Raw genomic sequence first — 15,093 nt, forward strand, 5'->3', positions numbered from 1 at the left:
GGCGGGCTGCCTGCGTCACTTCCGGCCTCCTGTCGCCGTCACTTCCGGCCTCTTCTCCGCGCGCGGATTTCGGACGGGCGGCCGGCCGAGGGCCGAAGCGGAGCCCCGGGATGGCGCGGCCGTCGCGGAGGTGAGCCGGGGCAGGAGCCTCCCGCTTGGGGGCGTTATGCGGGGAGGGGGCGGGCGGAGGCCCCTGGGCTGCTGTTGTTGTTCGTTTGTGTATAATTTTTCGAAATTAATTTTTTAATTAAATTATTAAATTTTCTTTTTTTTTACAATTTAAAGTACTCATTTTCCCATCCTTAAGATATCCGTGACTTCCCTTCTTTTCTTTCCATGGTTCATTTTACATATCACAACCCCCTCATATTTTACAGAAACAATACCATTCAGTATTCCATTATCACATTCATCATAACTTATTTACACTGTTGAATTTATCTCTTTTCCCCCCTCCCCTTTTGTGCTTTTGAGTGCTTTATTGGTTGAAAACTTTATAACAGGAGTGCACAATAGATATTACAGGCAAAATGAGAAATTAAAGAAAATAAACGGTTGTTCATTCTTTAACTCATTCTTGCTTTGTACATCCATTTACTTTTTTGCAATTTAAAGTACTCATTTTTCCATCCGTGACTTCGCTTCTTCTCTTTCCGTGGTTCATTAAACTACACCATTCAGTATTCCATTATTACATTCACCATAACTTATTTGCACTGTTGAATTTATCTCTCCTTTTTTCCCCTTTTGCTTTTGAGTGCTTTATTGGTTGATAACTTTATAACAGGAGTGTACAATAGATATTATAGGCAAAATGATAAATTTAAAAAATAAATAAACGGTTGTTCATTCTTTAACTCATTCTTGCTTCATACATCCATTTGTGATTAAATTTGTCAAGCCCTCCAATCTTCCTCTTGCGTTCCTTAAATACCCGCTTAAATTTTACTTTCTCCATATTATTTGACTTACTATAAATTTTATTTTATACAATTATCCTATTTGCACACTGAAGCTCAGTCAAAACCTGCCAACGGATTGATCTCTTGACAGTGTTCTTTTACATAGACTCTATATAGCCCACTCTCTGAACATTTTTTAATTTGTAACGTCTCTTAGCCTTGCTGATAATCTCGCCAGTTCGGCGTACTCTTTTATTTATTTTGCCAGTCTGACTTAGATGGGATATCCTCTTCCTTCCAACCTTTTGCAATTAGTTTGTTTGTTTGTGTATAATTTTTTATTAAATTTTCTTTTTTACAATTTAAAGTACTCATTTTTACATCCTTAAGATATCAGTGACTTCCTTTCTTCTCTTTCCATGGTTCATTTTACATATCTCAAACCCCTGCATATTTTACAGAAACAATACCATTCAGTATTCCATTATTACATCCATCACAGCTTATTTACACTGTTGAATTTATCTCAATGCTGCCAGTGTTTTCAGCTGTACACAGTTATTCCCCATATATTCAACAAACGTTTTCCAGTCTTCTCTAAATTCTCTTGTTCTCTTATTCTATATGTTAAGCCTGCAAAATTCTGCACTCTTCTTTGGTTGGGACCTCGCTTGTTTTCCATTTTTGGGCTAATCAAACACACAGTAGTGGCATACATAAATAGTCTTTTTTGACACCCGGGAATGTTGTTTGTTCCTTGAATTTGTATACCACCCTTCCCCTGAAGATCACAAAAAAACCCAAGGGAGAACACAATTTTTTTAATAATTTTTTTTATTGGTTTTTCACAATTTTTATAAACACAAACATTACACAATACAAAACAAACAAACACATAAACAAACATGTATAATTTCAAATCCTTTTTTCTTAAACCTTACTTCACCGACTTCCCCATACCTCCCCTTTCTGCATCCCAATTCCCAAATTTGTTTCAACAAATCCTACCCCTTGGTTTTATCAAATTTTCCCTTATTCTTTTCTTTTACTTAATCTTTTACAGCTGTAATCCCCTTTTGTCTAAAACTTCAACATTTTAGCATTCATTAATTTTACAATGTTTCTTAAGATAACTTTTAAATTTATTCCAATCTTCATCCGCCGTCTCTTTCCCCTGGTCACGGATTCTGCCGGTCATTTCAGCCAGTCCCATGTAGTCTATCACCTTCATCTGCCATTCTTCCAGAGTGGGTAGATCTTGTGTCTTCCAATACTTTGCAATGAGTATTCTTGCTGCTGTTGTAGCGTACATAAAAAAAATTCTGTCTTTCTTTGGCACCAATTGGCCGACAATGCCCAAGAGAAAGGCCTCTGGTTTCTTAGGGAAAGTACATTTAAGTACCTTTTTCATTTCATTATATATCATTTCCCAGAAAGCCTTAATCCTTGGGCATGTCCACCAAAGGTGGTAGAAAGTACCTTCAGTTTCTTTACATTTCCAACACTTATTATCAGGCAAATGGTAGATTTTTGCTAGCTTGACTGGGGTCATGTACCACCTATAGATCATTTTCATAATATTTTCCTTTAAGGCATTACATGCCGTAAATTTTATACCGGTGGTCCACCACTGTTCCCAGTCAGCAAACATAATGTTATAACCAATATCCTGTGCCCACTTAATCATAGCTGATTTAACTGTTTCATCTTGTGTATTCCATTTCAGCAACAAGTTATACATTCTTGACAGATTCTTAGCATTGGGTTCTAACAATTCTGTTTCTAATTTTGATTTCTCCACCTGGAAGCCAATTTTCCTGTCCTGTTTATACACCTCCATTATTTGATAATAATGGAGCCAGTCTCGTACTGAACACAAAATTCATAACAAAGAAACAAAAAGCCAATATCCTCCCTCCCACAGACACGCTTAAAAGGCTGTTGGTTGTTTTTTTACAGCCAAGCCATGGACCGATTGAATGCTTTTGCCTGGCACCTGAATATATGTAAAGGGAAACATGCATTTTTATCCATATTTTTCTTTTAGCCGTCTAGGATTCAGAGACAGAAAGTACAGCAATGTAAATCTATTAATAGCAATCTAAAATGTATTAGTTTATTTTACATTTTTATTCATAGATTGCACTTTGTTGTATAGCTGGCTGCCCCTGAATTTATTTCAGTAAGACTAATTCTAATGCTCTTGTTGAAAAAAAAATCAGTGAGAAAAATTCAGAAACAGCCAGCTATACAGAAGCTACTACAGCAAAATAATTAGTAAAAAAATAAAGTGAATAATTGTTTCCTATATAATATGTGTGTGTAATGTATATATAATTGGGCATTGTGTGGCTGCTACAGTATCCTAAGAAGAGTCAAGTGTACGGTTTCTAAATTAATTTTACTTTTACATGTTTCCCAGAATCATCATTTCATAAAGCAGTAGCAATTAAATATGAATATTTTGATTCAAGGGACGCGGGTGGCGCTGTGGGTAAAACCTCAGCGCCTAGGACTTGCCGATCGCATGGTCGGCGGTTCGAATCCCCGCGGCGGGTGAGCTCCCGTCTTTCGGTCCCAGCTCCTGCCCACCTAGCAGTTCGAAAGCACCCTTAAGTGCAAGTAGATAAATAGGTACCACTTTATAGCAGGAAGGTAAACGGTGTTTCCGTGCGCTGCGCTGGTGCTGGCTCGCCCGAGCAGCTTCGTCACGCTGGCCACGTGACCCGGAAGTGTCTCCGGACAGCGCTGGCTCCCGGCCTCTTAAGTGAGATGAACGCACAACCCCAGAGTCGGACACGACTGGCCCATACGGGCAGGGGTACCTTTACTTTATTTTGATTCAAATACAAGAACTGCTTACATATGCATAATGGTTCCATGGGCAGACAAAAAAAATGACCCCTCTTATGCATTTGCATGTTTTAATCTTCTAGGAATAAGAAAGCAGTTGATTATTCTCAGTTTGGCAGTGTGGATGAAGATGATGATGGTAAGTCATTCGCTGTTCCTTCATGCCAAAAGGGGGCAGATTCAGTGGGAAAGTAACACGGAAGCTTGCTAAAACTGTTTTATATGAGTGCAACTAGAAGAAAAGTTCATTGTGTTTAAGCTTTGCTTGCACTGGTTCTACAAAGGTTTATCGCAGCTTTTCCCGAACCTGTTGTACATTTAAATATGAGCACATACTACAAGCCAGTGCTATTGTTTTAAGTCTGGCAAGGTACACTCTATACATCTGCTCCCAGTTAATATCATAGCTGCAGTATTTTGTACTTCCAAACAATCTTCTGAACGGTTTTCAAGGGTAGCCCATGTACACTGCCATACAATATTCAAATTTGGATGACCCATTCACCAGCACTACCTGTCTTTTACTTGGATTGAGTTTCAGTTTATTAGCCTTCATCAAGTCCATTAATAATCTTGGACTCCGGTTTAGGACTTCTGACAGCTTAACGTGAATCTGATGAAAAGAGAAATAAGAGTTGGATATCATTGGTATATTGATGACACTGCACTTCAAATTCTGGACGATAGCTGGTTTTCAGCATCGTGATATATCACCAGCTAAGCATCTCAATATAGTGATATATCACAATGACCAAAATAACATCTGAAAAAGCAGCTGGGCTGTGGAGGAAGGAAGGAACGACCAAGAGGAAGGGAAGAAGGCTGCCCGCTTGCTTGGGCGAAGGAGTTCCTGGCCTCTCCCTCCACAGCCCAGCCTTGAAGGTGCTCCACCTTCTTAACTGCCTGTTTGTGTGTTTGCCTCTTCACCCTAGCAAGTGACATGGGCTGCTGCTTTCCTTCCAGTCAGTTGTTCCTCCTGTTACTGAACCTGTCTGAAACTGTCTTTACAATCTGGACTTCATACTTGTTTCAGGCAAAGTATCGAAATATTGCCCAGCTCTACTGTCTGGATATCCTTACCCAGTGCCACATAGTAGTTAGTTTGCATTTTAGTTTACAACATATTAGTTTTTAGTTACAGAAGATAGTTTTGTACATACCATGTCCTGGGTAATGAAAGCTGGACAAGCTTGAAAGACTAGCTGGGTACATGAGAGAGATCACCAAAAATAAATGGAAAAAGGAGAAAACTGCTCGATGTCTCCTTCCCAGTAAATCTGATTTTAATACCCTCTAGCTTTCATTGAGGGGACGCGGGTGGCGCTGTGGGTTAAACCACAGAGCCTAGGACTTGCCAATCAGAAGGTTGGCGGTTCAAATTCCTGCGACGGGGTGAGCTCCCGTTGCTCGGTCCCAGCTCCTGCCAACCTAGCAGTTCAAAAGCACGTCAAAGTGCAAGTAGATAAATAGGTACCACTCCGGCGGGAAGGTAAACGGCGTTTCCGTGCGCTGGTCTGGTTCGCCAGAAGCGGCTTAGTCATGCTGGCCACATGACCCAGAAGCTGTATGCTGGCTCCCTCGGCCAATAAAGCAAGATGAGCGCGCAACCCCAGAGTCATCCGCGACTGGACCTAATGGACCTTTTTACTGTCTGGATATCCTTACCCAGTGTCACATAGTAGTTATATTGCATTTTAGTTTACAACATACTAGTTTTCGGTTTTTAGTTACAGAAGATAGATACCATGTCCTGGGTAATGAAAGCTGGACGGGCTTGAAAGACTGGCTGGATACATGAGATAGATCACCAAAAATAAATAGAAAAAGGAGAAAGCTGGTCGATGTCTCCTTCCCAGTAATCTGATTTTAATACCCTCCAGCTTTCATTGAAGAATCCTTCCTAACAAAGTTCTGAACAGACACAGCAAGGCTGATTCATATGAAATAAGCATAATCTATTGCCTGGCTCCCTGTATTTGGGGTGTTGAAGAGATAGCATTCTTAACTCTGGATGCAACAAACCTCCTCATTCCCTCATCTCAGCTGACATGTTGCAAGGAGAAGTGGGGACAGTGGCAAAGGAAGGAAGCAAAGACACCCCATTTCAGCGTCCTTTGCTCACAGCTTGCAGTGGGTGCCACTCGGGAGGAGGCAATGTTAAACAGAGAAATGAAGTCCCCATTTCCTTTCCCTTGTACTGCTCTGCTATTACTGTGCCAATATCTCCCTGTACAGTGGTACCTTGGTTCTCAAACTTAATCCGTTTCGGAAGTCTGTTCCAAAACCAAAGCATTCCAAAATGAAGGTGCGCTTTCCCATAGAAAGTAATGCAAAATGGATTAATCCGTTCCAGACTTTTAAAACAACCCCTAAAACAGCAATTTAACATGAATTTTGCTATCTAACGAGACCGTTGATCCATAAAATGAAAGGAATAAACAATGTACTGCAGTCACACAATCAATCAATCAATCAATCAATCAGTAGCTGAACTGGGTTCCACACAGTCACAAAAACAAAACAAAAAAGCCACAAAAACGCAAAATAAATAGCAAAAACAGACAGACCTCGGTGTAACACTCAAAATGGAAGTGTGGCACTCAAAACAGAGCATGTTCAGCTTCCGAAAAAAGTTCACAAACCGGAACACTTCCAGGTTTGCAGTGTTTGAGTTCCAAGTTGTTTGAGTACCAAGGTGTTTGAGAACCAAGGTACCACTGTATTTTGTTTTAAATCATCCTTGATTACTGCAGAAGTTCTAAAGCTCTAGAATATTTTACAATACATGCTTTAAACATATTGTTAAAATGGATTTTTAAACAACTGGAAGAACTTGCACTGTTACAGTGCGTTTAATGTGCTTCTGCTAAACAGATGAAGATTTTGCAAATATAACTGCACCTTCAAGCAAAAAATTAAAGAGGACATGCTCTGAGTTGACAAAGAAAAAAACTGAGCAAAAGCCCCACAAACAGGAGATTCAGTTCCAAAAGAGTTCACCGAACAAAAGGTAAGAGAAATCCATTCATTTTAAATTTACTTACGTGTTTGCGATACAACACTGTTTTTTTCCTAGCTGTGATTAAGAAACAGGTAGCTGGCTTTGGGGATATAAGTTCATTCCCTTGGAGTGGAGCGAATTCCCCTTGCCTACCTAAGATCAGTTTATTGGAACTGATCTTAACCATTATGGAGGTTATAAAATCTAAAAGCAGGATTTAAAGTTGGTTTCAGAGCATGAAATAGTTTCTTTGTTCCTGTTTTAATTTGTGTTGGCACTGAGGTTAATAAACTTACATATTGATAATGTGTTTTCCATAACTGTTTTTCAAATTGCTTCAGACTTCCCTTGGATCACAGACTTTACCAGAGAGATTTGGAAGTTGCCTTAGCGTTATCAATGGATGAACCACCAGGAAGGAACCATAAAGTACAAGATTCACAGAAACAAGGTGATTCTTGAAGACTCTCAGTAAAAACATTTCTGTCTTGTGCTTTTTGCTGCTCTTAAAGTAGTGTTGACATTTTGGGCTGCAGTCTCACATGTGTTTAGGACCAGAAATAAAAGGCATTCATAATTCTCTTTTAACCAATTAGCTATTTGAGAAATATTGATGTTGATGAAAATCACAAAATGTAGAAGTTCTGAAATTCAGCCACAAAAACTAGAGTGAAATACCTTCAAAGTTCAGTTAATTATTTTGATAACTTTAAAAAGGAGAGACTGTATCTGGGAATAAGGTGAAGGTTCAAAAGTGCTCATTTCTGATTGCACTGTACAGCCACAGTCTGCTTACACAGGAGTAAAGTTCCCACAGTGTGACTTTTTTTTTTAATAATGTGGTAGAAAGATAGTTAATTTTCCTAGCCTATTACTACTAAACTTTATGCCATTACATTGTACCTGACTGTTTCCCATTTCTGGTTTCAGCTGAAGAATCTGAGGGTGATTCCAGCTTCGGTGAAAATGATGATGTTGAATTCGTTGTGAAGAAGAAAACTACAGGAAATAGAAAAGAAGGAAGGGAGCGAAATGCTGAAAGCAAAAAGAAGGAAAAGAAGCCTTCCAAATCAGAGAGGGATTCGATAGGTAAGCACATTTGATTCTTTCCTGGGTGCCATTTTGGTGCTAAGCTTTCTTGCATCTGGTTTTCAGAGGTGCGTGTGGTATGCATAAAATAGCACTTATTTTAAAGCTAAGTGAAACTTGCGCTCCAGGCCTTTTCACAGGAGTGTTTTATGAAATCAACTTCCCAGGCCCATGTTTCCATACTGAAGTGCAATCCTGAGAAAGTTAAGAGGTGTGCAAGTGCACAATTTAAACACCTTATTTTCAGTGTGCTCCCGTTGCTCAGTCCCAGCTCCTGCCAACCTAGCAGTTCGAAAGCACGCCAAAAGCTGCAAGTAGATAAATAGGTACCACTCCGGCGGGAAGGTAAACGGCGTTTCCGTGCGCAGCTCTGGTTTCGGTGTTCCGTTCCGCCGGAAGCGGCTTAGTCATGCTGGCCACATGACCCGGAAAAACTGTCTGCGGACAAACGTCTGCTCCCTTGGCCAGTAAAGCAAGATGAGCACCGCAACCCCAGAGTCGTTCGCGATTGGACTTAACTGTCAGGGGTCCTTTACCTTTTTTTAGCAACTTATTAGGACAAACTTTTTGTTAACTGCTCCATCGAAGTATATGTCAGAGGAATGTGCTTGTTTTTCCCCAGTAGCTGTCAAATTAATTTGCTATTTAGAAGTGACTTCCATATTTCTTAAATATAGCCTCTGTTCTGTATCATCCATCCATTAAAAATGATTTTCCAAAGTTATTTTTTCTTATTTTTTTTAACCATGGGACTACTTCCAGCCAAATCTGAACCAGCTTTGCAGAATTTGTCAAGTACTCTAGAACAGATTGGACAGCCTTTGACAGCATCTAGCACTTCTTTGGCCAAGAAGCCTAACTGCACGTCACCAGGTATATTCAATGCATACACTGTTATATGGTTGCTTAGGATACCTATATATATGCAAAATCGTTGTCTGAAAACCAGGATAAAAATATAATCCTTAACTACACCTATTTTCCATGTTCAGGTAATGCCCCTTAGGAACCATGGATAATGAAAAATATATTAAACTGGTCTCTCAGGTTAACTTTTTTCCTCAGTAGCCTCTGGCTCTATTTTTGCCGGAAGACAGGCTGCTGGCCTAGGGCAATTTGCTACATTAAAAGGAGTGTGGTGTGGGTAACACAACAACAACAATTTATTATTTATACCTCGCGCATTTGGCTGGATTTCCCCAGCCTTTCTGGGAGGCTCCCAACAGAATATTTAAAACATTAAAAACTTCCCTAAACAAGGTTGCCTTCAGATGTCTTCTAAAAGTCAGATGGTTGCTTATTTCTTTGACATCTGGTGGGAGGGCGTTCCACAGGGCGGGCGCCACTACAGAGAAGGCCCTCTGCCTGGTTCACTGTAACTTGGCTTCTCACAGCGAGGGAACCACCAGAAGGCCCTCGGAGCTGGACCTCAGTGTCTGGCCAGAACGTTGGAGGTGGAGACACTCCTTTAGGTATTCTGGACCGAGGCCATTTAGGGCTTTAAAGGTCAGCACCAACAGTTTGAATTGTGCTCTGAAATGTACTGGGAGCCAATGTAGGTCTTTCAGGACTGGTGTTATATGGTCTTGGCGGCCGCTCCCAGTCACCAGTCTAGCTGCCGCATTCTGGATGAATTGTAGTTTCCGGGTCACCTTCAAAGGTAGCCCCACGTAGAGCACATTGCAGTAGTCCAAGTGGGAGATAACCAGAGCATGCACCACTCTGGCGAGACAGTCTGCAGACAGATAGGGTCTCAGCCTGTGTACCAGATGGAGCTGGTAAACAGCTGTCCTGGACACAGAATTGACCTGCGCCCCCACATGAGTCCAAATTGACTCCCAGGCTACGCGCCTGGTCCTTCAGGGGCACAGTTACCCCATTCAAGACCAGGGAGTCCTCCACACCTGCCTGCCCCCGTCCTCAAAAACATTGAGTCTTTGCTTTGAATTGTCATCCTAAAGTTTCTTGGAAGGAAAATGGAACTTAGACTTTGAGTAATTGACCCAGAAGAGCGGGTTTATTAAAAGGCATTAAGAGACACAAACTGCATAGTTAAGTTACCCACAAGGGGAGGGAGAAAGAGCAGTCGTGAGCTGAAGTTGCACAGCTGCATTGTGGCACATGCTCTCTCCAAAGCAAGGAAGGGAAGAAAGTGACCTGCAAGATCAGGCAGGAGGCACAAGTCAAAACAAGAGTTTACTTGCTCTAGATCAGGCACGTCCAACAGGTAGATCACTGGACGTCTGTGGTAGATCACTGGCAGATCACTGGCTCCCCCCAAAGAAGCTCAACAAGTTTGGCTCCCCTAAAAAAAGCTCTATTTTTGCCCTGCACCCCAAACGGGCCTTCCTCCTTGCTCAACAACTTTGACCTGAACCCCCCAAAAGGGAGTAGATCACTGCCAGTCTTTTAACTCAGTGAGTAGATCGCAGTCTCTTGGGAGTTGGCCACCCCTGCTCTAGAGTTTGCTGAGACACATGGAGGAAGGAAGGGGAAGATGGATTCTTGTGGCTGGGCAGTAGGTGCCAATGGCAGGGAGAATGCCTTCCCATGCCATGCTAGAGCTTTCATTTGGCAGGGTCATTGGATGCAGCGGTGCAAGAATGGGCGCCAGGCTGGGGCTTCTACTGGACTGCACACAAAAAACCCCCAGAAAAAATATCAAGCCTTTCCAGATATTAGTAGAAGTGTCACTGAGCAGAACTGCAGGGGTTGAGGTTCAGCATGAGCATTCTACTGGAAGCTTCAAGAGAGAACAATATGAGTTCCAGGATGACCATTCTCCAAAAAAGCACACTTAAGTCAAGGATGAAAACAGTTATATAGTATTAGAAGACAAAAGCCAGGGTGTCTGCTGAAAGAGGTTTTCTGTGGAAATGAAAAGGGAGATGCCAAGGCTATTTTTCAAAAAGAGGCATGATAGATGCTGGATGGATGTATTTAGTACTAAGTGGGAGGTTGTAAAAGGACACAGGACTCATTCCAATGGTACCTCTACTTACGTTCACCTCCGGTTACGTATCCTTCGGGATACGTACACGGCAAACCCAGAAGTATTTTTCTGGGTTTCGCCACATACGCATGTGCAGAAGCGGTCTACCGCCGCATGCGCAGAAGCAGTCCCTTCGGTTGTGGAAACCTTAGGATCCGACCGGAGCTCCAGAACGGATCCCTTCCACAACCAGAGGTACCACTGTATTGCCAAGGACTTGCCTTGGGATGGAGAGGGTGTTGGCTTTAGGATGCTGAAGAGTTCCATATCCCAGAATAAATGAGGTCAAGGATACCTTCCCCCCTCCCCATTTCACCTTGACAGCTACTAATAGACAAGGTGGAATCTCAGAGACAAAATGGAAACATTGGCACAAACTGGAGATGATCTGACAACAACAGAAATACCCCTCTGTGTACTAGAAATTGTGCATTATGTAGTGTTTAATGCTACTTGGTTCAGTTTGTCCACTATTTCTTTCACTGGAGTTTCTTGCATCTTGCAGATTACTTGAACCATGGGTTACCCCACATATTTCCCCGTCTCGCACTGTTTGGAGACTCAGACTTTTTAAGTGAGGTTGCCACTTAATAGGAGACTGGATATATTTGAGGAGGACTCGTTGTCATGCAAAGAGTCCTTTAAAGTTTACCGCCCTCTTGCATTTGTATAGTTAAGGGCTGGATTCAACTAAGAAGATGCACTAGTGGGAGCTAGCTCAACAATTCCTCCATCTCTTCCTTCACCCCCAAAATTGGCTCTGATTTGCTCTGGAGAACCCCCCAAACGGTACTCAGGGAGGAGAGGGGAAATGGTTCTGTTGTGCAAGCTGAAAAGCTTGGACTGACGGAACAATTTGCAAAACATGCTGTTGAATTCCTCTCTAAATACTTCTTCTGAAACCTCTAAAGAGATAAAATGAGCTTGAGGAAGAGTATGTGCCAGAGATGAGCTTGCGTCTTACACAAAATTGCATGTACAACACTAAGGGTTCACTGTTATGCAGACAGTGAAACATGAATACAATATTCTAGTCTACTTATTTTTCTCAATGTACCTTTTCAACAATCTTTTCAGCTACATCTGGAAGCAGTGCCATACAGCTGGGAAGAACCCACGGGAAATCGCCCACACAAGGTCTCAGGCTTGGCCTCTCCAGGTTGGCAAGAGTGAAATCACTGCACCCGAGTTTTGCCAGTACCTGAGTACCTGCGCTGGCTTCAGAGGGTTGCAAATTGAAATTAAATCCTTTGGGTGTGGTGTAGAATTTTTTAAAATTGCAGATTTTGTTTCAGGCAATATATATTTATCATTCTGAATGAGATAAAGTTGATACATTTTAGAAAAGATTTCATTCTCAAAAAGTGTAAAGTGTGAGGTATTGACAACACTTAAACTCCAGTGTTGTTGTGACACACACCCGCACACTGAAATCTTCAGATCATTGGCTGGCTTAATACTTCATAGAAGTCAGTTGTGATCCAGGCTAGTTTCCAGTTTTTAAATGCTGCATTTTGAATCATCATGAAGACCAGTTCACTTGTAACCTGGATATTTTGCTAAAAGCAATATTGAAGTTTCACCTTGATACATTCATCCCTTTGATAGAAAACATATTTTCAGAAATTTATGCTGTTATTTTCTGATGTTTGCATTTATGCGTGGATTTTATTGGTAAATGTATATTATGTATCTCTGTCCCTTTTAAGTGAAATAAAATATCTGTATAAAGAGCAAAGAGCTGTTTGTGTTAGCCATTTTAAGTCTTCCTTGTTGACACCTTGAGCAAAATACATGAAACAAAATGCACGAAACAACTGGTTCAGTTTCAGTTTGAGCTGGAGAAAAGTCCTAATGGCTAAGAATCACAACAGCAAGCACTTAACGGAAGCCAGTTCCCCCAGCTCCTTCCAGCTGATCTTTGATCACAGTCGCCATGTGTGCTGGATCACTGCAATTGTTCATTCCCACATTGTATGCTGTTTGTTGCCAAGCCCTGCCTTGGCCTGTGAAGGAAGTGTCAGTGCAGCTTGGCTGAAACAGCCTCACCTCTGTCATAACATAAAGTTCTCTGTGTGGCATGCAATCGAAAAAGTAAAAACAAACAATTGAAACACAGGGTAAAACACAAAGCCATTAAGGAGCCGGGGAGCCATATAAAATTTGAAATGGAACATTAGGTGACCTAAATTATTTAAAGGTCTAGGTGAACTCCCTGGTCCTGAATGGGGTAACTGTGCCCCTGAAGGACCAGGAGCGCAGCCTGGGAGTCATTTTGGACTCACAGCTGTCCATGGAGGCGCAGATTAATTCTGTGTCCAGGGCAGCTTTCTACCAGCTCCACCTGGTACGCAGGCTGAGACCCTACCTGCCTGCGGACTGTCTTGCCAGAGTGGTGCATACTCTAGTTATCTCCTACTTGGACTACTGCAATGCGCTCTACGTGGGGCTACCTTTGAAGGGGACCCGGAAACTGCAATTAATCCAGAATGTGGCAGCTAGACTGGTGACTGGGAGTGGCCACCGGGACCACATAACACTGGTCCTGAGAGATCTGCATTGGCTCCCAGTACCTCGGTCCTGTATACCTGAAGGAGCGTCTCCACCCCCATCATTCAGCCCAGACATTGAGATCCATCTCCAAGGGCCTTCTGGTGGTTCCCTCACTGTGAGAAGTGAGGTTACAGGGAACCAGACAGAGGGCCTTCTCGGTAGTGGCGCCTGCCCTGTGGAACGCCCTCCAGGTGTGAAGGAAATAAGCAGCTATCTTCTCTTTAAAAGACATCTGAAGGCAGCCCTGTTTAGGGAAGTTTTTAATATTTGATGCTGTATTGTTTTTAACACTTGATTGGAGGCCGCCCAGAGTGGCTGGGGAGACTCAGCCAGATGGGTGGGGTATAAATAATAAATTATTATTATTATTAATGAACGAAAAGATCTTGACTTGGCACCCAGAGACACCAAGATGATGCCAGGCAAGCAGCCCGAGGAAGGCTGGTCAGGTGTTCTACTTCTGAAAAGGCCCTCTTCCTGCCCACTGCTTCCGTATGTCTAATGTTGACAGGCAGTTTCGTGAAGCTCGATCACTGTATCTTCAGGAATTCCAACCTTACATGTGTGACACTGTTACATCACAGACACTGCAAAATTCTACTTGTCTGTCATGTACCCTCTATATCCCACTGTTCTCTCTGGATGCTATAAATACTGGGGTGGGGTGGGGGGAAAAGAAAAATTGGCAAAACCGAAAGGTTACATTAGGATGCCGCTACTTTGATTTGTGTACGTGCCGAGTTCACTTGGTAGCTGGCATTCTGGTGCCTCGTTGACGTTTGCCATTCTTGGGATGAGCTCTTGAGCGTAGTGGGAATGCCACAGAAAAAGAAGCTATCACTCATTGAGCAAAACAAGCAAAGAGTTGCTGAGTACAAGTTGGAGACAGGCGACTATCAAGACAGGACTGGTGCCCCGAGAACTGTTGCTTGCCCTACTCCATGCAACCTGAGTCTCTCTGGGGCTCCCAGTGTGGAAACTGGTGATTCGTTGGAAATCTCATGGAAGACTTTTCTCTCTGTGTTAAGGTCAATGGAGGAATGTTCGGAAAACAAGATGAATGCCTTAGTTCCTCAGCTCATAACATCTCAGCCAGTTCTGTCGAGGTAGGAAAATTCATTCATTGCGTCTAGGTTACTGGCTGGGGCAGGGAAACGATGGCATACTTTCTCCTACATCATCCATTTTGTGCGGCTTTCACAAACTTTCATTCCAGAACAGGAATTTTAAAATTGGCAAAACTCTATAGATTCATTCGTTAACATCCTATTATGAGCAATGGTAACACAAACACAGTACAGTGGTACCTCAGGTTAAGTACAGTGGTGCCCCGCAAGACGAATGCCTCGCAAGACGGAAAACTCGCTAGACGAAAGGGTTTTCCGTTTTGGAGGTGCTTCGCAAAACGAATCTCCTATGGGCTTGCTTCGCAAGACGAAAATGTCTTGCGAGTTCCTGCGGGGTTTTTTTCCTCCCCCCCTTTTCTAAGCCGCTAAGCCGCTTATCAGCTGATCCGATAAGCCGCTAAAAGCCGCTAATAGCGCTAATCCGCTAATCCGTCAATGGGCTTGCTTCGCAAGACGAAAAAACCGCTAGACGAAGAGAATCACAGAACGGATTCTTTTCGTCTTGCGAGGCACCACTGTACTTAATTCGTTCCGGAGGTCTGTACTTAACCTGAAACTGTTCTTAACCTGAAGCAC

At 42.4% G+C, this 15,093-nt stretch overlaps 2 protein-coding genes and 1 long non-coding RNA gene across 6 annotated transcripts in view; 2 read left to right on the forward strand and 1 right to left on the reverse strand.

Moving 5' to 3' along the window:
* Positions 1-12: 12 nt before the first annotated feature.
* RAD51AP1 (RAD51 associated protein 1) lies at positions 13-12,575 on the forward strand. Its single transcript, XM_081191912.1, has 7 exons — positions 13-130; positions 3,839-3,894; positions 6,630-6,765; positions 7,098-7,207; positions 7,687-7,845; positions 8,608-8,718; positions 11,915-12,575. Exons 1-7 carry the CDS (start codon positions 111-113, stop codon positions 12,040-12,042), a joined length of 720 nt encoding a protein of 239 aa, XP_081048038.1. The 5' UTR covers positions 13-110; the 3' UTR covers positions 12,043-12,575.
* Positions 1,300-7,794, reverse strand: LOC308585815. 2 transcript variants are annotated; one of them, XR_014007581.1, is made up of 4 exons: positions 7,660-7,698; positions 4,916-4,957; positions 4,281-4,368; positions 1,300-1,683 (listed from the first exon to the last, which is right to left on the reverse strand). It is a non-coding gene; the product is annotated as an uncharacterized lncRNA (long non-coding RNA). The 2 variants fall into 2 exon arrangements; XR_014007582.1 differs by lacking the exon at positions 1,300-1,683 and having other exon boundaries at positions 3,906-5,541; positions 7,660-7,794.
* Positions 12,576-13,989: 1,414 nt separating the features above from the next.
* The window catches only part of DYRK4 (dual specificity tyrosine phosphorylation regulated kinase 4), a 52,275-nt gene continuing 51,171 nt past the window's right edge, over positions 13,990-15,093 (forward strand). For 2 of the 3 annotated variants that reach the window (XM_081191605.1, XM_081191606.1), the window contains exon 1: positions 13,990-14,496. In XM_081191605.1, the coding sequence (XP_081047731.1) occupies positions 14,207-14,496 (290 nt within the window). In that variant the 5' untranslated portion in view covers positions 13,990-14,206. The remainder of the gene's footprint in view (positions 14,497-15,093) is intronic. The other variant, XM_081191607.1, reaches the window with a different exon arrangement.

This window comes from Podarcis bocagei (assembly GCF_964188305.1).
Source record: "Podarcis bocagei genome assembly, chromosome: 4".
NCBI lineage: Eukaryota > Metazoa > Chordata > Lepidosauria > Squamata > Lacertidae > Podarcis > Podarcis bocagei.